This window comes from Balearica regulorum, chromosome 27 (genome assembly GCF_011004875.1).
Source record: "Balearica regulorum gibbericeps isolate bBalReg1 chromosome 27, bBalReg1.pri, whole genome shotgun sequence".
Lineage (NCBI taxonomy): Eukaryota > Metazoa > Chordata > Aves > Gruiformes > Gruidae > Balearica > Balearica regulorum.
Window position 1 is genome coordinate 46,265 of NC_046210.1, and position 24,830 is coordinate 71,094.

The 24,830-nt window shown below is 63.7% G+C and overlaps 4 protein-coding genes across 10 annotated transcripts in view; all 4 read right to left on the reverse strand.

Annotated features, from left to right (window-relative positions):
* Positions 1 to 4,520: 4,520 nt before the first annotated feature.
* LOC142598328 (uncharacterized) lies at positions 4,521 to 6,932 on the reverse strand. Its single transcript, XM_075736631.1, has 5 exons — positions 6,908 to 6,932; positions 6,735 to 6,814; positions 6,142 to 6,517; positions 5,830 to 6,041; positions 4,521 to 5,285 (listed from the first exon to the last, which is right to left on the reverse strand). The coding sequence occupies exons 2-5, from the start codon at positions 6,736 to 6,738 to the stop codon at positions 4,663 to 4,665; spliced, it is 1,215 nt and encodes a 404-aa protein (XP_075592746.1). The 5' UTR covers positions 6,739 to 6,814; positions 6,908 to 6,932; the 3' UTR covers positions 4,521 to 4,662.
* Positions 6,933 to 7,852: 920 nt separating this feature from the next.
* PPIA (peptidylprolyl isomerase A) lies at positions 7,853 to 10,386 on the reverse strand. The gene is made up of 5 exons (XM_075736638.1): positions 10,247 to 10,386; positions 8,863 to 8,893; positions 8,666 to 8,754; positions 8,297 to 8,469; positions 7,853 to 8,170 (listed from the first exon to the last, which is right to left on the reverse strand). Exons 1-5 carry the CDS (start codon positions 10,313 to 10,315, stop codon positions 8,035 to 8,037), a joined length of 498 nt encoding a protein of 165 aa, XP_075592753.1. The 5' UTR covers positions 10,316 to 10,386; the 3' UTR covers positions 7,853 to 8,034.
* Positions 10,387 to 11,177: 791 nt separating this feature from the next.
* On the reverse strand, positions 11,178 to 18,013 carry ZMIZ2 (zinc finger MIZ-type containing 2). 3 transcript variants are annotated; one of them, XM_075736637.1, is made up of 19 exons: positions 17,873 to 18,013; positions 16,813 to 16,937; positions 16,596 to 16,710; positions 16,282 to 16,373; positions 16,003 to 16,195; positions 15,668 to 15,922; positions 15,419 to 15,592; positions 15,260 to 15,325; positions 15,017 to 15,188; positions 14,327 to 14,471; positions 13,627 to 13,837; positions 13,440 to 13,545; positions 13,089 to 13,246; positions 12,916 to 12,983; positions 12,760 to 12,828; positions 12,410 to 12,654; positions 12,150 to 12,325; positions 11,817 to 12,035; positions 11,178 to 11,702 (listed from the first exon to the last, which is right to left on the reverse strand). In XM_075736637.1, the coding sequence occupies exons 2-19, from the start codon at positions 16,860 to 16,862 to the stop codon at positions 11,595 to 11,597; spliced, it is 2,622 nt and encodes an 873-aa protein (XP_075592752.1). In that variant the 5' UTR covers positions 16,863 to 16,937; positions 17,873 to 18,013; the 3' UTR covers positions 11,178 to 11,594. The 3 variants fall into 3 exon arrangements, with proteins under 3 accessions (XP_075592752.1, XP_075592751.1, XP_075592749.1); XM_075736636.1 differs by having other exon boundaries at positions 16,282 to 16,376; XM_075736634.1 differs by having other exon boundaries at positions 16,282 to 16,484.
* Positions 18,014 to 19,149: 1,136 nt separating this feature from the next.
* The window catches only part of OGDH (oxoglutarate dehydrogenase), a 34,306-nt gene continuing 28,625 nt past the window's right edge, over positions 19,150 to 24,830 (reverse strand). For all 5 annotated transcript variants that reach the window (XM_075736642.1, XM_075736639.1, XM_075736643.1 and 2 more), the window contains 12 exons: positions 24,665 to 24,817; positions 23,867 to 23,969; positions 23,520 to 23,648; positions 22,460 to 22,610; positions 22,248 to 22,375; positions 21,986 to 22,164; positions 21,737 to 21,808; positions 21,135 to 21,257; positions 20,490 to 20,562; positions 19,706 to 19,869; positions 19,471 to 19,625; positions 19,150 to 19,378 (listed from right to left, as the gene is read on the reverse strand). In XM_075736642.1, the coding sequence (XP_075592757.1) occupies positions 19,258 to 19,378; positions 19,471 to 19,625; positions 19,706 to 19,869; positions 20,490 to 20,562; positions 21,135 to 21,257; positions 21,737 to 21,808; positions 21,986 to 22,164; positions 22,248 to 22,375; positions 22,460 to 22,610; positions 23,520 to 23,648; positions 23,867 to 23,969; positions 24,665 to 24,817 (1,551 nt within the window). In that variant the 3' untranslated portion in view covers positions 19,150 to 19,257. The remainder of the gene's footprint in view (positions 19,379 to 19,470; positions 19,626 to 19,705; positions 19,870 to 20,489; positions 20,563 to 21,134; positions 21,258 to 21,736; positions 21,809 to 21,985; positions 22,165 to 22,247; positions 22,376 to 22,459; positions 22,611 to 23,519; positions 23,649 to 23,866; positions 23,970 to 24,664; positions 24,818 to 24,830) is intronic.

The window sequence follows — 24,830 nt, forward strand, 5'->3', positions numbered from 1 at the left end:
AGCTCTCCTGAAGTCCAGGGTTGTAAGCCTACTTATTGCCTTGCTTCTTCCACGCAGGATCCTGAACTCCACCATCTCATGGTCACTGCAGCCAAGGCTGCTCCCAAACTTGGTATCACCAACCAGTCCTTCTTTGCTTGTTAGTATAAGGTCCAGCAGCACCCCTCTCCTCGTGAGCTCCTCCACCACCTGTCTCAAAAAGTTATCATCAATGCTCTGCAGGAACCTCCTGGACTGTGTGTGCCTGGCTGGGTTGCCTTTCCAGCAACTATCAGGGTGATTGAAGTCCCCCATGAGGACCAGGGCCTGTGATCATGAGGCTGCTTCCAGCTGTGTGTAGAAGGCCTCATTGACTTCCTCATCAGGTGGCCTGCAGTAAACACCCACAAGAGTGTAACCCATATGAGTCTGCCCCTTAATCCTTACCCATAAGCTCTTAACACGTTCTTCATCCACCCCTAGACAGAGCTCAATCTAGTTTCAACCAGGTCATATTGCTCAGAGCACCATCCACCATGACCTTGAATGTTTCCAGGGATGGGGCATCTATCACCTCTCTGTGCAACCTATTGAAAGGCCACAGTAAGGTCTCCCCAGAGCCTTCTCTTCTCCAAGCTATTCCTGAGGGATTTGGCCGATGTAGTTGCTAAACCACTTTCATATTGGAAAAGTCATGGCAGCCAGGTGAAGTCCCTGGTGACTGGAAAAAGGGAAATGTTGCACCTATTTTTAAAAAGGGTAGAAAGGAGGGCCCTAGGAACTAGTGACCTGTCTGTGCCTGGGAAGATCATGGAACAGATCCTCCTAGAAGCTCTGCTAAGGCATATGGAGGAAAGGGAGGTGATTCAAGACAGCCAGCATGGCCTCACCGAGGGCAAGTCTTGCCTGACCAACTTAGTGGCCTTCTGTGATGGAATGACTACCTCAGTGGACAAGGGAAAAGCTACAGATGTTGTCTATGTGGACTTCTGTAAGGCCTTTGATGTGGTGGTCCCCCATCCCCCCCAATAACCTTCTCTCTAAATTGGAGAGATATGGATTTGATGGGTGAACTGTTTGGTGGATAAGGAATTGGCTGGATGGCCATGGACTCCAGAGACTAGTGGTCAGCGGCTTGATGTCCAGATGGAGCTCAATGACAAGTGGTGTCCCTCAGGGGTCTGTATTGGGACCAGTACTGTTTAATATCTTCATCAACATAGGTGGAGGGATCAAGTGCACCCTCAGAACATTTGCAGATGGTACGAAGTTGAGTGTTGTGGTTGACATGCCTGAGGGATGGGATGCCATTCAGAGGGACCTGGACAAGCTTGAGAGGTGTGTCCATGTGAACCTCATGACAATCCATATCCTGCCCCGTCCTTGTCTCCTTCTTTGTCCTGTCCTCCTTCCTGTCTGTCTTTTTTCTCTCTTTATCTCTCTCTCCCTGATGCTTCTTTCTCTACCTCTGTCCTGTTCCCTGACCCTTTTTTCCTCTCTCTGTCTCTCTGTCCTGCTTCCTCTCCCATCTTTCCTGTCTTTATTTCTCTGTCCCACTGCCCGTCCCATCGTTTCTTGCTCTACCCCCCTTGTCCAGCCAGCTCTCCCTTTTTTCCATTCATTCTTCCTCTGTCTTACTTCTCAGCCTTTCCTTCCTCTTCCTCCATCTCTGTCCTCCAGCCCGTTGCTGTTATTTTTTTCTTTTGGTCTCTTTGTCCAGATCTGACTCTCTCTTTATTTCTCAGTCATTTGGTCCTGTTCACTGTCCTTCTTTTTCTCTTTCTGTCTGTATGTTCTGTTCCCTGTCCCTGTCTTTCTCTACCCCTCCTTCCTCTCCTCCCCCCACCCCCCCCACCCCCCTTCTCTATCACTCTGTGCTGCTCCCCAACCCTACTTTTTCTTCCTCCATCTCTCTGCAGGCTTCCTCATCCCTATTTTTCTTTATTTCTCCATCTCTCTGGCCTTTCCCCTGTACCTTTTTTTCTCTCTCAGCTCCTCAGTCGTTTCCCTCATTCTTCTCTTTCCAGTCCTTCTCCCCATCAGCTTAACCTGAATGACCAGGTGTCCCTGTGCTCTGGTATTTCCCTAGGGAAGATCTGTGTCTTTAGGGCTGGGGAGCATTTAGGAGCTGATCTCATGTAGGCGGCAGAGCTAGGTATAGTTAAAGCAGAGGTTATTCTCAGCTGCTGCTCTGTGCATCTTGTTGAAAGAGCAGGCTGTGGGCCTTCTTTTGAAGCAAGGTTTCTTGTGCTGTGCTTACTGCTCCTCGGGACACTGCACAGGAGTGGTGTTGGGGTCTGCAGGGACGGTGTCCTGGTTTCGGCAGGGATAGAGTTAATTTTCATTCTGGCAGCTGGTACAGTGCTGTGTTTTGGATTTAGGATGAGAATAATGATGATAACACACTGATGTTTTTAGTTGTTGCTAAGCAAAGACTTTTCAGCTTCTCATCCTGCCCTGCTAGCGAGAAGGCGAGGGGCACCCAAGAAGCTGGGAGGGGACATGGCCAGGACGGCTGACCCAAACTGGCCAAAGGGATATTCCCTACCATATGACATCATGTTCTGTTTATAACTGGGGGGGTGGGCTGAGAGGCTGGGTAGCTGGGGGTCATGTGCAGCCGCTGGGGGTCTTGCACGGCATCGACTTCAGGTGATAAGACATTGTGCTGTTCATCACTTGGTTTATATTATTATCATCATCATCATCATCATCCTTTTTGTGTTTGTCCTATTAAACTGTTTTTATCTCAACCCACGAGTTTTCTCACTTTCAGTTTTCCGATTCTCTCCCCCATCCTGCTGCAGGGGAGTGAGTGAGTGGCTGCGTGGCACTTAGTCGCCAGCCGGGGCTAAACCACGACAGGTGGGTGGAACCTGCTGTGATTCCTCGTAAATGTGAACTTGAACGTACTTGGACTTGAATGAAACCAGACTGACTGCATATGGTTTTCTTCCCAGTTTCAATTCCAACCTACGTGGTCAGCACTAACAAACAAGAGCCCCTGAGCTATTTTCCAGATGTCAGTGGCTGCAAATTAGCTGAGAACATCACTTATTTAGGTAATGGTGCAGTTGGTTCGTGATCGGCGATGCGTACTTGCACAACAGTGCTTTCATGAACATTTTCTGGTCTGGCCACTTCAAAGCTTTTCCTTTTTTCCCAGAAATTTTAAGTTGGCATTTCTTATTCTCAGGTTCAGACTGGAGTTGGACTTAGTGTTGAACAGCTGATAGAATGGACTTCATAAAATGTGGAAGAGAACCCTGCTTTTTTTGTTTTATGTTGTGGTTTTCTAACACTCTCTGAACTTTGGTAAGCAAAAGGAAGAGTGGTTGAAAGAGCCTGTTCTTTGCGTTCCCATAGTGTGCCTGTCTTTGTATGATGAACGTTTCCTACCCACAGTATGATTTTGCTGGGCTGTGAGGCTGTATTGGAGTAGCAGAGCTAAAAAGTGTCACCTTTAAAGGCAATGAAGCTGTAGCAAAACCTGCAGAAAAAGATAGTTTATTCCTAGAATGATGCCTGGAACAAATAGTAATGAGTGAACACACTTGACATTGGCTTTCTTTATATTCTATAATTTGTGACCTAGCCTCCTGCCTCGGTCAGCACGGACTGCTTGCGAAGTTTTCGTGACACAGGCTCAGAGCTCACCTGTGGGCAGGGGGGTTGGCTGGATGAGGTCCAGGCAGCACCAGACAAAGGCCATAGAAGGGATCAAGTGAGCTGGGCAGCCAGTGCAGCGCCAGCTTGGGGATGTTGGCATGCGAGCCCCGGCCAGTGATGCCCGCTTGCCGGCCAGGTGCGAGCTGGTTTCTGTGCCCAGCCAGTCCCTGCCTGGCCCCGGGGGCAGCTGCAGCTCCCTCCCAGCGCGGGATCCAGCTCGCCAGCAGTGATGCCAGCACTGGGGCAGTGATGGAGGCCTCCATCCTCCTGGCGTTGATACTAATGAACTTGGTTTCTCCCATGGGCTCCTGGCACCTGAAGCGATGCCCTGTCTTCCTGTGCTCTCAGTGGCCATCCCCAGCCCAGCTCAGCCACCCGCGGGGTGGGCAGGGGCTGCGTTAACCCCCCACCCCTCCTCCCACTGTACAAATGACCACAGGCAGACCCAACTTGAATGAAGCAAGGAAGAGGGATCTGGGAGAGGGCTGGAGCTGGTGGGTGCAGGTCTCTGCCTGCGGATGTCCTCTGCACATGGGTGCTACAGGGGATGGTGCTGGAGTGGTGGGTTATGGATAGCCATACTCATTGGCTATCTCCATGTCACTCTCCCTCTGCAGAAAAACCTGCAGCTGGCCCAGTGCCATCTGCAAGGCCGCCCGCTGCCACTCCTCCTGGGCTGCTTCATGCACTCCTGCTCAGGCTGCTGGTCAGGTGCGATGGGCACCGACTCCTCTTGCTCCAGCAGCAGGGTGGGCACAGCCGTGAGGCCCTCCCCAGAGCCCAAGGGATAGCACAGAGTCGGTGGAAGGGTGGGCAGCTGTGGTGGCATGCACAGCTGCCACAGCAGGTCCTCCCGTGGACTTCGGCCTCTCATGGACAACGGGTGCAGCCTGCTCAGCTGCTCGGGTTTGACAGCAACCCCAGTGCGTACCTTGCTGCTCGATGCCACCGCCGGTGCTGTCTCCTTCTTGTCATCATCCAGGGGCTTGAAGGCATCCGGCCCTGCACTGGTTCTCAGGGCCACTGGCAGGGGGTTGGGGACCCTGGGGGGCACGCTGGGGCCGGCATGGGGCTCCAGGTTGGCAGTTGGCACGCCAGCCCCACTGCCTTCGCTCTTTGGCCCAGCGGGTGGAAACTCCGGATGGAATTCAGCAAGTACGCCATCCCGTCGGTGCGGGGCATCCTCAGCCCCTGCAGTGTTTTTGCCTGGAATTTTTTGCACAGCAGCCTGTCCTGGGGTTGCATGTCGCAGGGATCCATGCTCCATGCCTCCTTGATCTGCAGCAGGCAGGGTGGGCAGCAGGCACAGGGTGCTTTGCCCTCCAGCATCCCCAGGCTTCCAGGGTGCTCAAGCACCATGGTGGGCACGTTGGTGTCCTCAGATACCCTGCGCTTGCTGCTGCCTGCCTGCTGCCCACTGCCGCCCACCACTGTGCTATCCCTCTCTGACTTCCCCTCCCACAGGGTTTTTGAGTATTTTGCCACCCAGCGCACCACCATCTTCTTGCTCTTCCTGGGTGACATGTTGTCCTGCGGGGAGGTCTCTTGCATCCTGGGGCTGCTGGCTGGCACAGGGTGCTTGGCCTTCTTGCCACCTGCCTCTCCCGATCTGGGCACCACACGGCCTGAGACGATGCCTGGCAGCAGTGGCAAACAGGTCAAACCCCCCCCCCCAGGGCTGCCTCTGCAGAGCCTCCTCCGCCACTTGGGCCATGTGGGGTGGATGACGCTGGGGGGGAGCCGGAGGGCTGGCCTGGGGACTCAGGAGTGGGATCAGCAGGGGACTCTCCGGGGGACCCTTCTGAGACTTGCCTTCTGGGCCACTCTTCAGGGGACTCCCTGTAGGACTCCCCTTTGAAGTCTCCATAGGACTCTCCGGCAGCCAGGTGAGGAGGTCTGCCACCACCCACCCTGCTTCCCCTTGGGGTCCAGCAAGGTAGACATCACCACCCCAAGCCAGGAGGGGCCAGCATCCCCCAACATCGCTGCTGCCACTTAGTCCTTGGGGCAGTTGCCCTCCGCCCTGTACTCCGAGAAGTCGGGGAGCTGATTAAAAAAGGTGGTGCTGCCGGAGACATTGGGACATTGGGGATGTCAGAGACATCGGGGACAGTGTCCTTGCTGTCCCCTAGCCCCGTTGCCACTGTTCGCTCCTTGGGGCAGCCGCCCTTCGCCATGTACTCAGAGAGGTCGGGAAGCTTGTGGAGGAAGGCAAAGTTGGGGCTATCAGGATATCAGGGACAGTGTCTGTGCCATCTGCAGTGTTGAGCCAGGTGAGCAAATCATTGGTGTTGGTGTCACTTGTCTGCAAGGAAAGGCCTCGGCGAAGGCAGCTGGCCCCTGCCCAGGCAGACTGGCAGGCTTCCCTGGGGCTGCTGGGGTAGTCACTGCTGCTGGAAAAGCAAACAAACTCAACCAAACCCCAGGGCAATGCAAGCTTTCCTTGGCTTGACAGCGCACCTGCAGGCTCTGCCACCCCCCACCAAAGCTCACCTTTCGGCTTCATGGTGGTTCTGCTGTTCAACGGAGCCAGGGCAAGCTGGTGGGGGCTGGCAGTGGGGTCGCTGTTCTTGATGGTTGCCCCGTCCTTGCTGGAGGCCTCTGACGGCTTCTGGGTGCTGCCGGGCAGGTTGTGGAGCACAGGGGGGCCCTGCACCCAATGCTGAGCCACGGGGCAGCAGGGTGGCAGCAGTCCAGGGTGGGCAGGGACGTGGAGCACGCAGGAGCCTGTGGAATAGAGGGGCTGCCCCTGGAGCAGGGCCCAAAACCCCAGCCCCATCAGCTGGTGGGGCAGCAGCATCCCCATCACCAGCTGCTGTCCCCAACCGTAGGCAGAGTGACAGGGAGCAGCCCTGGGGGGAGCTGCACCCTGCAGGGGAGCTGCACCCCAGAAGGGACCTGCACCCCGGGGGCAGCTGCGCCAGCTGCCCTGGTGCCCCCAGGGGCCCTGGCACCCCCTGCCAGACAGTGGCCTGTGCCAGCTGGTGGGTGACGGGGTGGAGCTGGGCAGGCTGGCAGGACACCGGCAGCCCCGGGACAGAGAGGCACGAGCTTGACAGGAGCTCCTGGGGCGCAGGGTGCAGCACCCATCAGACCCCCAGCCTGGAGCTTGAGTGCTGTGATGTGAGAGATGTGGAAGAGACGACTCTCCTCCAACCCCACGGAGCTGCAGAGGGAGAAGAAGAAAACATCGGGGGGGGTCAAGGAGGGGCCCACGGCTCCCCCGCCCGTGGGCTTCAAAGGCTTCCTGCGCACCTACCGACACCCACAGGCCTCCCCCTCCTGCCTGGGTGCAGCACAGAATCGCTTCCCCCGTGCCGCCTCGGTGCTCACAGAAAGGCTCCCCCCGTGCCGTCTCGGTGCTCACAGAAAGGCTCCCCCCGTGCCGTCTCGGTGCTCACAGAAAGGCTTCCCCCGTGCCGTCTCCTTTCAACAGGCGGCAGCTTCTCCCAGGGGCCAGGACCAACCTCTGCGCGTGCTCCACCCCTCATCTCAACTGCGCCGAGCTCCGGAAAGGACACCCACCATCCGGGGCTCCCCAACAGAAGGTGCCAGGACTGAAAGCCACTGCTGGCCCTCCCCTCCTATTGGCAGCGCTTTCACAGCCTCACTAACACCAGGGTTCCACGCTTGCTCCAGCACCTCACCCCCACCAGAGCCCAGCTCCCAAACAGACCCCATCACACAGCACAAGGGGCACGCAGGGTGCCACAGCTCCAGGTGCAGGCAGGGGGTTACAGCTCCCAGCAAAGGCCAAGCTGCAGACAAGGGGTGCAGGCAGCAGCGCTGCTGCAGGTACCCCCCAGAGTGGGACAGGGCCCTGCCTTGCTGGGGCCACAGGAGTCTATCTCCACCCACAGGTCCTGCCCCCAACAGAGACCACTGGGATCCCCCCCAAACCAGGACCTGTGGAATCCTCATGTTCTCAGCACAGTCCAGATCAGCAGCCCCCAATGCCACATGATGACACAGACCCACAAGGCACCCTGATTTAGGGGACACCACTCACACCCCACCAGCCCCTCTGTGCCTGAGGGAGGGGGTGTTGCAGCCCCACAGCTGCAGGGGACCCACGGCAGTGAGGGAGCATGTCTTCCCTGATGCTCCTGCAGATCAGCTGTGCTGGGACCTGGTGTAGCCACACAGCAGGGACTCCCCTGACTTCCCCCCACACACCCTAGTAAGAGGGAGAAAAAGGGGCCACTGTGGTTTAACTCGTTTTATTTAGACTCATAAAGGTAACTGTGGCCCGGCTGGACCATGCACATGGGGCTGAGACCCAGTAGAAACGCAGCAGTAACTCAGGAGTAGGGTAGGATGGGGCGAGCTGCAGCGGGGCACAGCACCCAGGCTGCCCAAGGAATGGTCAGTCGTTAAGAGGAGGGTTTACGAGAGCTGCCCGCAGTCGGTAATGGTGATCTTCTTGCTTGTTTTGCCATCTTTGGAGCCACAGCGCTCCATAGCCTCCACCACATTCATCCCCTCCTTGACACGGCCAAAGACAACGTGCTTGCCATCCAACCTGCAGGAGAAGCACCGGTCACAGCTGGCACATGCTGTCCCCATGCAGGGACCTTGCCACCAGGCCTGGCACATCACATCCCTACCTGGGACCCCCAAACCTGCCCCCCCACCGCCCCCCACTCACCATTCAGTCTTGGCAGTGCAGATGAAGAACTGGGACCCGTTCGTGTTGGGGCCGGCATTGGCCATAGACAGGATGCCAGGGCCCGTGTGCTTCAAGATGAAGTTCTCATCAGGGAACTTCTCCCCATAGATGGATTTGCCGCCAGTGCCATTGTGGCGCGTGAAGTCACCACCCTGCAGAGCAGCAGCATTTCAGGTCACGGGCTCAGCACAAGACCCAAACCAGATGCAGCAGGCCTTCAGAGGCCACAGGTAGGAGGCAGAACCGTCTTTCCCACCCCAAATCTGCCAGCACCCAATTCCGAAACCCACGCAAGCACCAGATCTCCTCACCCACCCACCTCCCTGCTGTGGTGGGAGCACCACGCACCTGGCACATGAACCCAGGAATGATTCTGTGGAAGCAGGACCCCTTGTAGCCAAATCCCTTCTCACCAGTGCTCAGGGCACGGAAGTTTTCTGCAAAGGAAGAAGAAAACCACCATGAATGGCTCATTTTTTCCAAACTTAGGGAGAGCACTGGGTTTGGCACAGCCACAGTGTAGCCAGTGCCGCACTACTACCAACCTGCTGTCTTTGGGACCTTGTCTGCAAACAGCTGCAAAGAGAGGAGAAATTGTTAGCCAGGTTGCATAAAGACCGGTCACCGCCCTCGGGGGCGCCCGCAGCCACCCCCTCACTGCTTGGAGCCCAGGGACCCCCTCCAGGAGGTGAATCCTGGCCATGCCTGCGGCTGCAGAGCATTCCCCACCTCAAGCTTTCATCTGGAGGCATCTGGAAACTCTGAACTAACAGACATGGCATCCAAACGAGTTCAAATATGCTGCATGTCTCCTCAACGGGGCAGATGCACATTCGTTCCGTTGGCCGGGATTAAATTAAAAACCTATTTGACTCAAGCCTTCCCAGGCAGAGAGCGCACCACCTCCCAGTTACTCCAGGACGGTTGTGGGCAGCAAGCAAGCAGCCATCTGCACGGCGAGGCGCTGCCGGGCAGGGAGCGTGCTCCCCATGGGCTCTGCGACAGCCGCAGCGATTCCTGGAGCACAGCCCCGGCCATAGCGGAGATGCTTCGCACCGCCGGGTGCCCGCTTCGCGGGGCGCTAAATGCTTCGCCGTCGCAGCGACAATCCTGCGGCGATCGGGTTGCCACTGCCGCGCTCGCTCCCCGCCGGCCTTCCGAGACCCGGGAGCACAACGGGCGGCCTAGAAGCATCACCCCGGGAAGGGGGGGGGGGGGGGACACGACACGCAGGTCGCGCTGATGCACCAGGCGGCTCCGGGGGCTGCTGACGCCCGCCGAGGGGCGGCCCCGTTCCGGGTGGAGGGGTGTGGGGGGGGGACCGGGACAAAATGGCGGCGCGGGCAGTTGCAGCCCCGATCCCGCAGCAGGGGAAACCGCCGCGTACACTCCGGGGCGGAGCGGAGCCTCCCGGCGCGGCAGGAAGGCGGGCTGGCGGCGAGGCCACCCGGCACGGGGTGCGGGGCACGCGCTGCGGCGGGGCGGGAAATGCCGGGCGGCGCGGTGGAGCTCCCCGCGGGCGGGGGCACGCCCTGGGCTAGCACCGCGACGCCGCCGCTTCCCAGACTGAGGCGAGCCGCATCCTCCGCCCCGCTCAGCCCGCAGCGGGGGAGCCTGGCGGGGCCGGGGGGGCTGCGCCAGGTCCTTTGTTCCCTCCACGCCGCTGCCGGAGCGGCGCGGCCCCCCCCCCCCCCCCGCCCTTTCACATCCCCTCCCCCGCCCAGCGCGGGAGCCGCGGCCACGTGGAGGCGGCGCAGACCCCCCGCCGCCCCCCACTCCCGGCACGCAGACGCAGTGCACACCGCCCCTCCCCCCAAAACGGCCCCGGCGAGGAAATGGCGGCCCCCCACCCCCCTCATCCCAGCACCGCCGGCCCACCCCCCCTCAGCTACCGCCGGCTTCCCCATCCCTCTCAGCCCACCCCCCCACCTCGAAGGTGACACGGCCCAGGGGTTCGCCGTTGGCGGCGATGTCGAAGAAGACGACGGGGTTGGCCATTGCGGGAGCTAAGCAGCGGCGACGAATCCGTGCGGCGGGCGCGGCGCAGCAGAAGGAGAGGGGCTGCCCGCCGCCCCTTATATAGGGCCGGGGAGGGCCCGCCTCCCCCGCAGCGCCGGCCAACGGCCGCTGGCCTTGTGGCGGAGCGGCGGAGCTGACGGCCAATCAGCGGCGCCGCATTTGAAAGGGGGGGGGAAGCGGGGGCGGGGGGCGCGCGGGTCCTGCGGCTGGGCAGGGCGGGGCGCGCATGCGCGGTGCCTGCGGGGGGGGGGGGAAGGCGGGGGCCGGGGCCGAGCCGCGGGGGGGGCCTGGTGCGGGCCGGGGCCGCCGTGTGGGGCAATCCCAGGGCGGGAGGGTGATGGCGGGGCGGTGGGCAGGCCGGGGGCCGGGCGGGCAGCAGCCGCCGCCCTGCGCTGCGGGGCGAGCGGGGCCGGGAGCGCGGTGGGGGCGGCTGCGGCCACTGTTTGGGGCGCTCTGCTGCGGGCTGTGGGGCGGCCGGGCCTCGCTCCCGCCTTGAAGAAGCCTCAGAGACTCCCCCGTCCAGCCCCGGGCGAGGCTTCCGCTCCCGCCACGCTGCTCGGGGCCTGCCGGCAGCGCTGCCCGCCCTGCCCGTGGTTAATGATTGACGGCGGCGGGCACGGTTCGCTGCCTGGCCTGGCCGCGACTGCCCGGGGCGGGGGGTGGGGGGAGACGGGGGGGGGGGGCAGGACCCGCCCAACCGCCCACCTGGGCTCCCCTGCCCCGGGGGGGGGGGGCGGGGAGGGGGCCGTGGGGGCAGCCCCACAGCGGGGTGACAGGAAGACCGAGGGGGACACGCGGGGGGGGGGGGCGCCGCACCCTGCCCAGCGACGCGCAAGCCCCGCCGAAACGAAATCCTTTAATAGCCAGCAATAAGGAGACGGTACAGGGCGCTCGACGGCGGAGGGGCTGGGGGGCAGCTGGGGGGCTGAACCCCGCACCCCCAGGCCGGGCACGTATGTTACAAGGGGAAGCAGCGTATGCACGTTTATACAAGGGGCGCGGGCCGGCCCCGCAGCAACGCACTTGCCTTTAAATACGGGGGGGGGGTGGGGGGCAGTAGTGTTTCTACACTATGTACAGCCTTGTGCTTCTGGGGGGGCTGAGCCTGTCCGTCTGTCCGTCCCATCGCATCCCTTCAGGAGAAGCCCCCTTGCTGGGGGAAGGTGGGGGGGTCCCGGCTCTGCAGCAGACAGGGGCACACCAGCGCTGCCCCCCCAGCCCCGCGATGGGGTCCGGGGGGGGGGGGAGCAAGGGTGGCTCAGTTGTTCTCAAAGAGGGAGAGGAGGTCGTCGTTGCTGCTGCTGGGGAGGTCGGGGGGACCCAGGTAGGAGAGCAGCTCATCGGGGTTCGTCAGCTCAGGCAGGAGCTGGGGGCGGCAGCGTGTGACAACCGGCCCCCCCAGCTCCTCCCCATCCACCCCACGGCAGCCAGGGTCCCAAACCAGCAGCAGGACCCCTGCCACCCCCACCAGGGTACTCACATCGAGGGCAGGCTCTGACCCGTCGCCCGTCCCGGTCATGCCAGGCGCAGGGGGGAAGGTGAGGTCAGCAGCGTGCGCCGGGCCGGGGGGTCCCAGCGGGGGCCGTGCTGGCGTGCTCCGGTGGTGCAGCGGCTGTGCTGGCTGGCTGCCCGGGGGGGTGTTGTGCAGCCCCAGTTGTACTGGGGGGTGGGACGGCTCCATCCGCCCTGGCGGGGGCAGCTAGGAGGAGAGAGTGCAGCAGTGAGACCCTCCCTTCACTGGGACCCTCCCAGTCCCCCAAATGGGGAGATGTGGGGACCTGAGGAAGAGCCCCCCACCTGCAGCCCAGCTGACCTGTGTGGGGAGAGGGGGTGCGGGGGGCTTCTCGGAGGCCAGGAGACCACCGGGGATGTCGGACTGGTAGGAGATGGGGGGCGGTCCTGGTGCGAACTCACTCAGCGTCGGAGTGCTGGGAGCACCGGAGGGGGGGAACGGTTCTGGGAAGCCCCCGGGTCCTGGAAAGCTGGAACCTGCGGGAAGAAAGAAGGCAATTGGGTGGGGGAGGATACGATGTGGACGGGGGCCGTCCCTGTCCCCCACGGGTTCCCCCATACCCGGGGCACCATAGTCGGCAGCAGCACCCGCTGGTGGTGGCGGCAGTGCCGGGAAGGGTGTGGAGCCAGGCCCCAGGGCTGCGATCATCTCCATGATATTAGGCAGCACCATGTGCGTGGGGCTGAGGGTCCGGCACCGCTTCAGTGCTGGCCCCTCCGGCTCCTCCTTGACGTGGACGTCGGGTTTGACTGGGACAGGTTTCCAGCTGCAGGTCGGGTCGATGGTGATCTCCTCGTGCTCCGAGCTGGGGGCAGGAGGATTGGGGGGGGGGGGGGAGGGTGTATCAGCTGCATAGCCCCCCAGGCACGGTACAGTGCCAGCCAGGGACAGACGGAGTGGGGACACTTACTTCTGGATGTAGATCAGGATGCCCAGCATGTACTGGTCCACCTCCAGCCCCTCCAGCAGGGCTGTCTTACTGCAGGCAAGGAGAGGCAGGGTGAGGGCAGGAAACCCCCCCACAGGCAGGGAAACAGGGGCACGACCCCACTGGGCCCCCACTCACTTGCAGACAGGACACCGCCATGTCCCCCTCTCGCAGTTGAGCTGCAGGTAGGACTCCAGGTCGAAGCACTGTGGGGAAGAGCAGCAGCTGAGCTGGTGGGGGGGGGAGCACACGGCGGGGGGAGCACACGGCAGGGGGTGCATCCCCCAGCCACCTGCCACCACCACCCCTACCTGTATGTGCCGGCAGTCATGGCCCCTGGCTGGGAGCTGAATCCTCCGGAAGGTGATGGGGCACTTGAGGGACACCTTGATGGCCGTCTGCTCCACACCATCCTCACCGTTGGGCCCTGGGGTCCCCGGGATGGTCCCGCTGCTGAAGTTGCGCTTGACTGGGAGGGGGGTGAGGCGCACAGAGAGTCAGAACTGGGATGCCGGCATTGGGGTGGCACCGTGGTGGCATCTGGGCATGGTGCCCTATCACCCTCACTGTGCTGCAGCCCCTGGACCAGGGTGTCGTCCCCCCCACCATGCCCCCCATCCCCCAGGACCTGGCAGGCCAGGGGTGCTGGCCGCGGCACTTACTTTTGGTGATGCAGTGCTCGGCGGGGAGCAGGCGCTTCTTGATGAGACCCTGCAGCACTGAGCGCACTGAGGGCCGGTGCACCAGCTGCAGGACAAAGAGGTGGGACTGCGGAGAGATGGGGCAAGAGGCTCAGCCACGGCCCTAGCCCCTGCGCCCCAACCCCCGCCCCCCCCCCCAGTGACTCACGCAGCAGCAGGCGGTGACGGTGATCTGGATGGTGTTCCTGCCAGGCTGGCAGACTTGCTTCAGGTAGAGCGGCTTGTGGGAAGTCTTGTTGTCACCACGCTCAATGGTGAGCGGCGTGGCATTGACGCTCACCTGCACAGAGGCTGGCCAGTTGGTGTTCATCTGCCGGTCCTCGTGGTGGTAGCACTTGAACTGCAGCTCCAGGTCAGGCCTGTCAGGGCAGGCAGGGGTGTGGGCAGGGACGTGAACCACCACACCAGGTACCACCGCGCCATAGAACACCACGCTGTGCCAAGCCACGCCACGTACCATCGCGTCATACCGCACTGTGACAAGCCATGCCAGGTACCACCACGCCACAGAGCACTATGCTGTGCCACGCCACACACCACTACACCGTATAGCGCCATACCGAATCATGCCACGTACCGCCACGCATACTGCACCACGCTGTGCCAAAGCAGGCCAAGCACCACTGCACCATACAGCGCCGTGCCGTGCTGAACCAGACCACATACCGCCACGCCAAGCCGTGCCACGCAGCACCGTGCTGCGACAAGCCGCTCTGCATAGCACCGCGCCACGCTGTTCCACGCCACGCTGCGCAGCACCACGCTAAGCGGCACCACGCGCCGCTGTGCCGCTCTGTACGGCGCAACCGTACTGTGCTCTGCCGCGCCGCGCAGCCCCCTGCCCACACCTCATCATGAGAGTCTTGTAGACGGAGTCACGCAGCTGGAAGACGTGGTTGCTGACGGCCAGGTTATGCTGCAGGCGGAAGGGCTCCAGCACCACCCCGTCCCGCACCGGGAAGGTCAGCCGCAGCTCCTCCCCGGGGGCCGGCCCTGCCGGGGACACGGTCAGCAGGGACGCGGTCAGCAGGGGCACCCCTGCCCTGGCCACGCCCCATGGCCACGCCCCAGCAAGCCCCACCCACCAGGGCACCCCACCCCATGAAAGACGCTCCTCCCACTCAGAGGCCCTGCCCCCACAGTGGAGGCCCCTCCCACTCAGACACCCCACCCCTATGCAGGAAGCCCCTCCTACTACGGCGAAACCCCATCCGGGCAGGAATCCCTTCCCACTGAAGGCTACCCACTCCCCACGTAGCCCCGCCCATCTCAGAAACCCCTCCTGCTACTCAGCCCCTCCCACTGCCTCAATCTGCCTTCTCATTGGGCAGTGCCTCTGAGGCCCCTCCCCAGCCCCCCAAACCCTTAGTGGCCACGCCCCCTGTGCTGAAGCCCCTCCCTTTTCCTTAAGAGTCCTCCCTGCAGCACCCTGCCTTTAAAGGGGCAATGGCTACACTCTGGCAGCAGTGGGGCCCACACAGGGGCTCTGAGATGTGCCCCCCCGCCCAGGACCCCTCCAGCCCCAGGGGGACACGTACCCGAGGGCGACGGGTGCAGGGAGGTGACGCTGGGCTTCATGTCTGGCAGGAAGGGCGACTTGACGTCCTGACCCGGGGACGCATAGGGGGGGATGCCACTGCCCGGCGTCATGGGCGGCGTGGGGTTCCCGGCTAGCGGCGAGCTGGGGTACCCCGGCAGCGACCGGCCTGGCTGCAGAGGCACCGCGCACCTTCAGCGCCTGGCCAGGCCAGCATTGCCCCCCACCCGGTGCCAGGACTCACCCCGTTGACGGCTGCCTGGCTGTAGGTGCCGAAGCTGGCGCTCTGTCCGTTGAACTGGTCAGCCGGCTGTGGGAGGAGGAAGGTCCCGGGGGGGCTGGCACCAGGGGATGGCAGACACCCCCCGCACACACGCCGTGCCCACTATCCCCACTCCGGTACCTTGTAATAGGGTCCAGCGTTGCCCGAGGCGGAGAGATACTGGCCCATGCCCTGCTGCAGCCTGTGGCTGGGGTAGGAGGGGGACGGAGCGGAGGGCTGGGGGGCGCTGGGGGTGTACTGGGCACTGGCCGCAGCATACTGCCCGCCCTGGAGGTACTGCTGCGCTGGGTATCCCTGCAGGCCCAGGGGAGTCAGAGTAGTGGGGGAACAGTTCCGGCACGCCGCGATCCTGCCAGCGCAGATGCTCACCTCGTTGGAGTACGCCCGCTTGAGGCCCTGGCGGGGAAGCTGCTGGCTCGGGGGGGGGCCAGGGTAGGTGTGTTGGGGCATCCGCTGCCCACCGTACAGGGGGCCGGTGCCAGGTGCCCGTGCGGGGCTCATGCTCACGGGGGAGACGCCGGAGGGAGCCAAGACACCCGCGATACCAGCCGGGCTCATGCCGGCGGGGCCGCGGGGTCCGGCATGGGGCAGGAACTGGCTGCTGAAGGGCTGCCCCGCTCCCATCTGCAGTGCGGAGAGAGGGGAGTCACGGCGGGGCAGGGGCAGCCACCAGCTCCCCGGCTCTGCCGTGGCCAGGCTCTTACCGCGCCATACTGGCTCAGCTCTTGGCTCTGCTTCTCCTGCAGCGCCGCCACCGTCGCTGTTGCCGTGGCCGTGGCTGTGGCAGCGGCGGCAGCCACAGCGGCGGCGGCAGCCGCCTGGGTGAAGTCAGCGGGGGGCCGGCCAGCGTGCGAGGGGAGCCCCATCCCGCCGGGGCCACCGGGGCTGCCGGCATAGCTGGAGGACAGAGAAGCAGGGAAGGGGCATGCAGCGGCCCTGCAGTGGGGCATGTGCCAGGACAGGGTGTGTAGGGCCAGCCTTACCTGGCAGCGAAGCCTGGCCCGCCGGGGTAGGTACCACGGCCATAAACGCTCGGCTGCACGTAGCCCTTCCCAGACGCCCCCTCAGCAAAGGGCTGCTGTGGCAGGAACGGTGGCGAGCTTATGCCCGAGCCGGTGCCGGCCATGCCGGGCAGCAGCGGGGTGCTGGAGCTGCTCCCCCCGGGGCCCATGGGGCTGCCAAAAACCTGGGGGGTGCAGGTGGGGGGGGGGGGTGGGGGAGCAGCGGGTCAGGCAGGGGGCAGCCATGCCCATTTGTGGGGAGTCCCCGGGGTGGGGGATGAGGATGCTGCCGGTACCTGGCTCTGGGAGGTGTTGCTGACACCCCAGACGGTGGTTACCACGGAGAGGGATCCCGCCGGCTGATTGGTGCTCGGTTGCCAAGGAACAGCCTCATATGCAAATGAACCATCACTAAAAAGAAAAACAAATTAATTAAGACGAAGGACGGAGGGATGGAGGCCACGGCCCGGGCGGCAGCAGCAGCGGCAGCCGCCCCAGGGCGCCGGCACTCACCCGTGGGGCGTGGGTGGCAGGGAGGGTTTCATGGGGTTCATGGAGTTCATCGGCAGCGGGTGGGCGCAGGCTGGGTCTTCCGAGGCCGCGGCGGGCGCTGCGGGACGGCGTCACCGTCACCAGGGCTGTGGGAGGCAGAGGAAGCTGCGGGTGAGGGGGCAGCCATCCCCAGGAGGGGCAGGGGACCACGGACCCCGGCGGGGCCGGCGAGGGGGGGAGGCCCGGAACCTGCCCGCCCACCCCCCACACCCCCCCCTCCCCGGGCCTCCGGCACCGGGACTTGGCGTCCTGCCCGGGCCTGGCACGGGGAGCCGGCCAGCACGCGCCCGCCCCCACCGCCCCGGTCCCGCCGTGGGGGGGGGTGTGGAGGGGTGGGAGGTCCGTGGCCCCCCAGGAAGCCCTCCCCGTGCTGGCCCACCGCGGCTTCCCCCCCAAAAATCCCCGCGGGCACAGACACCACCACCACCCCCCCCCCGGGTGCCGCGGGCTTTCCCCCACGCCTGCGGGTGGGGGGAACCGCGGGGACTTTCCAGGACGAGACCCGGAGGGGGACGCGGCCCCTCCAGCATCGCCCCCCGCCCCCGGCCGGGAGCCGCCGGCGCCGCCCGGGGTATTTCCAGCCCGGCCCGGCACCGGGGGGCGCCCGCGGGGTCACCCCGGCACTTTCGGTTCCCTCCCGGCCCCGCGGGAGGGCGGCAGGGATGGGGCCGCTGCGGGGGGAAGGAAGGGGGGGGGCACCCGCGCCGAGCCGGGCCTGCCCCGACCCCCGGGAGGTGCCACCAGCTCCGGGCGCCCCCCACCCCTCGCGGTGACAGTTCCCCCTTTCCCCGGCCGCGGGCTCGGTGGCACCGCGGGGACAGGCCCCGGGGCCGGGCCCCCCCACCCCATTGCCATGGCAACCGCCCCCGCCGCCCCCGAGCAGTGTGTGTGTGGGGGGGTGTGTGCGGGGGGCGAGGGGCCATTTTCAGCCGCAGACGCGGGGCTGTGCGCAGAGTCCCGCCCGGCGCGGCGCTGCCCGTCCCTGCCCGTCCCTGCCCGCCCCGGCGCTGCCCGCACTCACCGTCGCGAGCGGCCCAAAATGGCCCTGGCGGCGCCGGGCGCGCGCGGCTGCGCGGAAGCTGCGCGGGATTTTCAGCCCGCGCGCGGCCCCGGCTCCATGGCGGCGGCGCGGGGGGGGGGGGGGGGGGGGCGCGCGGGGCGGGGCGCGCGGGGGCGGGGCGGGGCGCGCGGGTCCGAGCCGAACCGGACCGAGACGAGCCCGCGCCGCCGCCGCCGCCGCCGCGCACAATGGGGCCGCGAGCTCATCAGTATGCACGGGCCGCCCCGCCCCGCCCCGCCAGGCGCGGGCAGCCGAGCACCGAGCGAGAGAGCGCGGGGGGGGGGGTTCCCCGCGGGTGTAAAGGGTCGCGCGTGTGAGAGGGTGCTCGTGACACGGAGGGTCACCTGTGACCGTGCGTGTGACAACCTGTGTGACACGGTGTGACTGTGCGTGCGCAGGGCGATGCGGTGTGACGCGCGTGTGTGACGGCGTGACAGGTGCCTGTGACAGCGGGGGTGGGACCGAGGGCCACGCGTGCCCGTGACGCCGTCTGAGCGTGCACGCGAGCGTGAGCAGGGTGTGCGCAGGGACGCGGACCCCGCGCGTGCCAGAGCGACCGCGTGCCAGCGACGCGACGCGCGACCGGGCGCGCAATAGCACGACCGCACCGACGCAGCCACGTGCCCCACTTTGAGAGGTCGCACGCTCGTGTGCAAGCACCTGCGCGTGTGTGTGTGTGCGCGACGCACACCCTCCCTGGCTCCCGGCGCCCCAGCCCCACGGCCAAAGGACGACCCGCGTGGCTCCGGGAGGACTCGGTGTTTATTAGGGTCCCAGCCAGGGCCGCGCCCCCCCCAGGACCCCCCCCGTGGGAGGACGCGGTGCCCAGCGCCGGCCCAGCAGCTGCAGGGGCTCCAGGCCGGGGTGCCCGCAGGGGAAGGGGGGGACACGGTGCTCCCCAGGGACAGGCAAGCCGCCCCACGGGTGCCCAGGAGCTGGGGGGGGGGGGGGGGGGGCAGCACCCCCAGACCTGCCTGGGCCCCCAAAAGAGGCAGCGGCTGTGGGGACAAGTGCCGCACCAGGCTGGGAGGACCGGGGAGGGGCCCAGCACGCTGGACGCTCCCACGAAAGATTCTAGGAACCAGCCCCCGCCCCTTCCTGGGGGACGGGGGGGGGGGGGCTGAGGGTCTCACCCGCCATGGCTGGGCTGGGCAGCTCCCACCCCCTCTCGCCTTGCCAGGGCAGCTGCACCAAGGCTGGCCCCAGCGCGAGCCAGACAAGGACTCCAGGCGCCAGTGTGGGGTGTTACAAGGTCTGTAGTTAAGGAGGGAGGAGGGAGGCGAGCGAGGGACAGACAGTTGGACAGACGGACGGACGGGAGCATGCTGCCGCCGCCGGGCTGGCACTTAGGCCAGGTCCTTGAAGGCGTCGAGGTTGAAGGCCGTGTCAAGGAGCCGCTGCAGCTCCGTCAAGTGGGTTTTCTTGTTGCCGGTGGCAGGAGCAGCCGCTGGCTCCCGCCCTGCATACCTGCGGAGAAGAAGGCAGGGAGTGAGGGGGGGGGGTCTGCACCCCAAGACACCCCCCTACCAGCATCACAGCGGCCCCCCCCGAGTCTCTACCAGACGGGCTTGGCGCGGTTGATGGTGGTGCGGAGCCGGGGTTTGACGTAGTCGTAGTAGCCCTGGTTCTTGTGCTCCTCCTGGCACCACACCAGCTCCGCAGCCGGATACTTCTGGGCTTCCCGCTGGAGGAGGTCAAAGGGGAACGGGGAGAGCTGCAGGGAACACGGAACGGCGTCACGGCGGCCACGGCACCCCCGGCCCACGGGGTCAGAGGCAGCCGGGCCCCACTCACCTGCTCCACCCTGGTGATGGCCACATCAGCCTCCATCTGCCGGGCCTTGCGCTCGCGGGTCAGGTCGTAGTAGACCTTGCCGGTGCAGAACAGCACCCGCTTCACCTGCTCCGGGCTCTGGGCTGCGGGGCCACTGTCGGGGATGACGCGGAGGAAGTGGGTGCCTGCCAAGGGAGAGGACGGCACTGTCACCCACAGCAGTCCGGGGCACCGCGCTGGCAGCTGCCTGCACCCGCATCCCGTGCCAGCACCCCCCCAGGACCCCAGCCCCCCCTGGGACCCCAGCCTGGGCAGGCAAACCGGAGAGGCAGAGCCAGACCAGCTGGTACTGGGTCCGGCTCCCAGTACAAACCATCACAGCTCTGCGGGACTCGGGGCTGCCAAACCCCAGCCACACCGCTCCGGTGGGAAGCGGCTGCCAATGGAGGAAGTGCCACGGCAAAGCCTGGAAAGCTGAGCCACGTCTCTCCGGGATGCCAGACTGGGCACTAATGAGGGGTGGCTTCAATTTTCTGGGTAGATGGCTGCAGCCGGCACACCCCAGCCACGGTGGGGGCAAGCACACCACCTCGGCGCTGGAGAGGAGCAGGGAGGAAGGCAGCCCAGGTGCCACGCCGGCGCAGAGCTCCTTGCACGGGCTGTCTGCGATGCCCCGATGGTGGCTGGTGACTCTTTGGCGTGCGGAGTCTGCTGCCAGGCAGACTTTACCCCAGGCGGCCAGGTCCTGCCCTTTACCCTGCAGAGTGGCGCGGGGAGCAGACAGACACCCCCACACTGCTCGTACCTGGCAGCATGTCGTCGAAGCTGGAGCGGGCTTCAGGGTGGCGCAGCAGCGACTTTGGAGTGAAGATTATCAGCTGGAAGGGGGAAGAAGAGGCAGGGCGAGGTGGTCAGCCTCACCACAAACACCCCTGCAAGCAGAGGTCGGAGCACTGACCTGCCTGTCCTGCCTGCCCTCCCCTGCCCAAGCACAGGAGCAGCTTGAAGAGATTTGCTCCTCACCCAGCGGCTGTGCTCTGCCAGATTGGGCACCACCGGTTTCTGACAGCACCGGCTTTCCCAGTCTGGGTTTCCCCTGGGGAAGATCCGAGGTGCTGCCAGGGACCTGCCTGCCCCACGAGTGGAGCTGAAGGCAAGCGGCTGGACTGGGTTATCTACCGATGCCTGCCAGCCCCAGCGTCTCTGACCTCGCTGCGGAGCGCAGGAAGGGTTGCAGCCACCCCAGCCTGCACGAGCCGGCTGGCAGCATGTCACATACTGAGCCAACCCCGAGCACCAAGAGGTCCTTGGCCCGGGCAGAGGCAAACCACCTGTGTTTGGTGCCAAGGTGCAGGAACAAGCCCGCCCCAAGTCCCGTTCCCAGGCTCGGCAGGAACACGGGGCTGCCCTGCCTCAGCATCGAGCTGGGTACAGCGCTGCCAGCACTGACCGGTTTGCGGAAGGGCAGGAGGATCTGGCGCCGGAGGACATGGAAGAAGTTGGCCGGAGTGGAGCAGTTCACGACGATCCAGTTGCAGTCGTAGAGCTGGCGCACGTCGAAATCGTCCAGTTTCTGCCTCAGCAAGCGCAGTTGAGGGAATTTCAAGAAACACAAGGTGCCTCTTGGCCTCGCAGCTCCGGCAGTGGGGAGAAGAGCGGCACCCAGCCCTCCCTCCCTCCTCTCCCCCTCCAGAGCACACAGAGACCCAGGAGAGGCTGCACGTCTGTGCCCCTCACACCTTGGCGTGGCCAGCAACCCCCTCCCACGCTGCTTTTGGGACCACCTCTGCCTCATGCTGTGCAGCAGCCCCAGGAACAATGGAGGTGCAGCCTGGGCACTGGCTTCAGCCCCTTTCCCCAAACTCTCCTGGCTGCAGCATGAGCCCAGACCATCCCACACCTCCTGTTACCGGCTCCACAACACCCACCCCAAGCGCAGCATTGCACTGAGTCCACCCGGGTGGTATTGCCCCCCCCCTTCCCCATTTCAAGGCAGCGGTGGGATCCAGGACACGGGAGGGCCGGGCTGAGCTCGGCACAGCCGCCACTCACGGGGAAGACGTCAGGATCGTCGTTGCACATCTGCAAGAATCGCTCCGGGCGGGCGGAGGAGTGCTCGGGACCCTGCAGGGACCAAGCAGGGGGGAGAGTGAGCAGGGGATAAGGCTGGTGTGAGAAGTCGACGCTGGGCACTGCCACGCTGCACGCAGTGCTACCTGCTGCCACTGCCCTCGGCTCTGCTTCTGGTGCAGGCCAGGCAATGGGCACCCTGGGGTGCCCACGAGCTGGGGGAATCCTTACCATGCCCTCCATGCCATGGGGAAGCAGCAGGACGATGCCGTTCTGCCTGACCCACTTGGCCTGCCCAGGACAGATGAACTGGTCGATTATGCACTGAGCGGTGTTGTGGAAGTCCCCGAACTGGGCTTCCCAAAGCACCAGGGCGTTGGGGCTGGCCATGGCAAAGCCCAGCTCGAATCCTGAGGGATGGCAAAGAAGCAAGGGTGTTATCCTCCCAGAGTGGCCTCACCCCCGGGCAGCAAATGCTGACCTCCTCACTCACCAAGGACGCCGTACTCCGACAGAGAGCTGTTGCAGACGGTGTAAGGAGCCTGGTTGGGCCAGAGGTGGTTCATGGGGATACAGGTCCTCTTGTCCACGTTCTGATCGTGCAGGACATGGTGGCGATGGCTGGAATAAGGGGAAGTGTTATTCCATCGTCACCCTTCGGATCCCTTCTGGAAAGGCTGGAATCGCCTTTATGGCTGGCTTTACCTGAACGTCCCCCTCTCAACATCCTGGCCGCTCAGGCGGATGTGGATGCCCTCTTTGAGCAGGGAGCCGAATGCCATGTACTCTGCCAGGGCCCAGTCCACCGTTCGGTTCTTCACCATCTCCCCACGGGTTTTCAGAATACGGCTTAAACCTGCCGGGACAGAAGCTGGTTTACAGCCAGCATAGGAGGGAGCTCCAGCAACACCATGTTTGTCCCACGACCTGCTCACGGACTGACAGATGCAAACACCTGGGGACAGAGGAACAGATCCACCTCTGCCAGAGGGATGAACCAGGGATGAGGAATCAGGACTGCAGGGAAGGATCAGCTCCAAAGAAGAACTACTCCTCGGTTCACTTCCCTTAACCACAGCTCCCTCATGAACTAATTCTCATAGACTCACAGAATGGTTTGGGTTGGAAGGGACCTTAAAGCCCATCTAGTTCCAACCCCCTGCCATGGGCAGGGACATCTTCCACTAGATCAGGTTGCTCAAAGCCCCCTCCAACCTGACTTTGAACACTTCCAATCCACAACTTCTCTGGGCAACACGTGCCACTGTGTCACCACCCTCAGCGTAAAACCTTTATTCCTCATGTCCAATGTAAACCTGCCCTCTTTCTGTTTAAAACCCTCACCCCTTCTCCTGTCACTACAGACCCTGGTAAAAAGTCTCTCCGCACCTTTCTTGTGAGCCCCCTTTACATACTGAAAGGCCGCAGTAAGGTCTCCCTGGAGCCTTCTCCTCTCCAGGCTGAACACCCCCAACTCTCTCAGCGTTTCTGCACAGGAGAGCTGTTCCAGCCCTGGGATCCTCTGCTGGACCTGCTCTAACAGGTCCATGTCCTTCTTGCGCTGGGGACCCCGGAGCTGGATGCAGTGCTCCAGGTGGGGACTCAGGAGAAGGGAGTAGAGGGGGAGAATCCCTTCCCTCGACCTGTTGGCCACACATATCGAAGCACTGTAACAGGTCCTTTCCTTCCAGGCTATGTTCCAGCCCTATCCCCTATCATCTCTGGAACAAACGCCCAGTCTGGCATAGCTTCCGCAGGCTCCTACCTCCGTGGATAGTAAAATCCTCCACTGGCACCGAGCTGGCCACTTGACCAATGTGCGTCAAGTCCTCTTCATTCAGACCGGTGGAAGGGCAGGTCATGCTCCGGGGCTGGCCATCCAGAGTGAAGAAACCTGCAGGAGGAGGAGCAGTCCACCATGTTGTGGGAGTCACGCCCAGCTCCCTGCCATGAGCTCAGGTCATGGACACCCTCAAGCAAGGGTCAGGATGCCAGGAGCAGAGAACACCACCCCACCTCCCCACCAGGGTGATTTACTAGAAAACAGCTGCCACAGCTCTATAGAAGCCAGGCTTTTTGCTAGGGACCCCCAAAGCGTTGCTAGTGACTTACCAGGCCAGGGTGAGTCAAGCCAGTGCTTGATGTGCAAGATCTTTTCGTCCTTGGATCTTGCATGGGCCTCCTCGCAGATCTTATCGTACTTGGCAATCTCCTCCTGAAAGGCAGAACCAGGAGGTGGAAAAGCATTAGCGAGGGGTCTCCAAACAAGGGTGCTGAGCCTGGGGGCCTTGGTGCAAACTTGCAAGGGTGCTGGAGGGCACAGCTAGTCCCCAGAGCAGGGGAGCCCCAGAGCTGTGCAGCTCAGCCTTAGAGAGCAGACCTGCTGCTGGAGGCCCCTGTCCCCCAAGGGGCAGCTCTGCTGTCGTCTGAACCGACAACACGCGTTCAACCCTAAAGATGCTGCACAGTGGTACCAGGGCAAGGGAGGGCCTGCAGAGCTGCGCTTGCTGCCAGGGCGGCAGAGCTGGAGCAGAGGACCTGCCCCAGATACCCCCAGGCCACAGTAAGCCCGAGTACTGCAGAGCCCAGCTCTCCTGTGGGTCCCAGCCGTGCCGCAGTGGCCCAGCACCGTATGGCCTGTGCTGCGCTGATCATGGGGCAATCCTTGAACTAGATGTTCCTGTGCTGTTCAGAGCTGGCACAGTCCAAGGACGAGCCTTGGCTCCTAACCCCGTCGCTGCCAGGTCTGCAATGCTCACCCAACCCTAGCACAGCTCTGCCACCTTTAGGTGACAAGCACAAGCAGAAATGGTCCTGTCACATTGTTCACACCCAGGTCTGAAACAAACAAGTAGTTTTTCCCCAGAGATGCTGCCCGCAGTTTTCCTCCCAGGTCCCAAGGAACAGTACCTCATACTCCGGCTGATTTACCACCCCCTGGGAAATCAGCAGTTCTGCGTATTTCTGCAGCACTGGCTTCTGTTTCCGGATCTGCTTGTACATCAGGGGCTGCGTGAACATGGGTTCATCCATCTCATTGTGACCATTGCGCCTGTAACAAACCTGCCAGGAAGGC

Coding starts and splice junctions, on each gene's coding strand:
- LOC142598328 (XM_075736631.1), bottom strand. Junction 6,042..6,141: donor AACCACCATGAAGCCGAAAG/GTGAGCTTTGGT, acceptor TTGCTTTTCCAG/CAGCAGTGACTACCCCAGCA. Junction 5,286..5,829: donor AAGCTTCCCGACCTCTCTGA/GTACATGGCGAA, acceptor CACTGCTGCCAG/GCATCGTCTCAGGCCGTGTG.
- PPIA (XM_075736638.1), bottom strand. CDS start 10,315: ATGGCCAACCCCGTCGTCTTCTTCGACATCGCCGCCAACGGCGAACCC. Junction 8,894..10,246: donor TGGGCCGTGTCACCTTCGAG/GTGGGGGGGTGG, acceptor CTCTCTTTGCAG/CTGTTTGCAGACAAGGTCCC. Junction 8,755..8,862: donor CAAGGTCCCAAAGACAGCAG/GTTGGTAGTAGT, acceptor CTTCCTTTGCAG/AAAACTTCCGTGCCCTGAGC.
- ZMIZ2 (XM_075736634.1), bottom strand. CDS start 16,862: ATGAACTCCATGAACCCCATGAAACCCTCCCTGCCACCCACGCCCCAC. Junction 15,593..15,667: donor AGCGGGCGTACTCCAACGAG/GTGAGCATCTGC, acceptor CTGGGCCTGCAG/GGATACCCAGCGCAGCAGTA. Junction 11,703..11,816: donor GGTCAGAGCCTGCCCTCGAT/GTGAGTACCCTG, acceptor TGCCGCCCCCAG/CTCCTGCCTGAGCTGACGAA.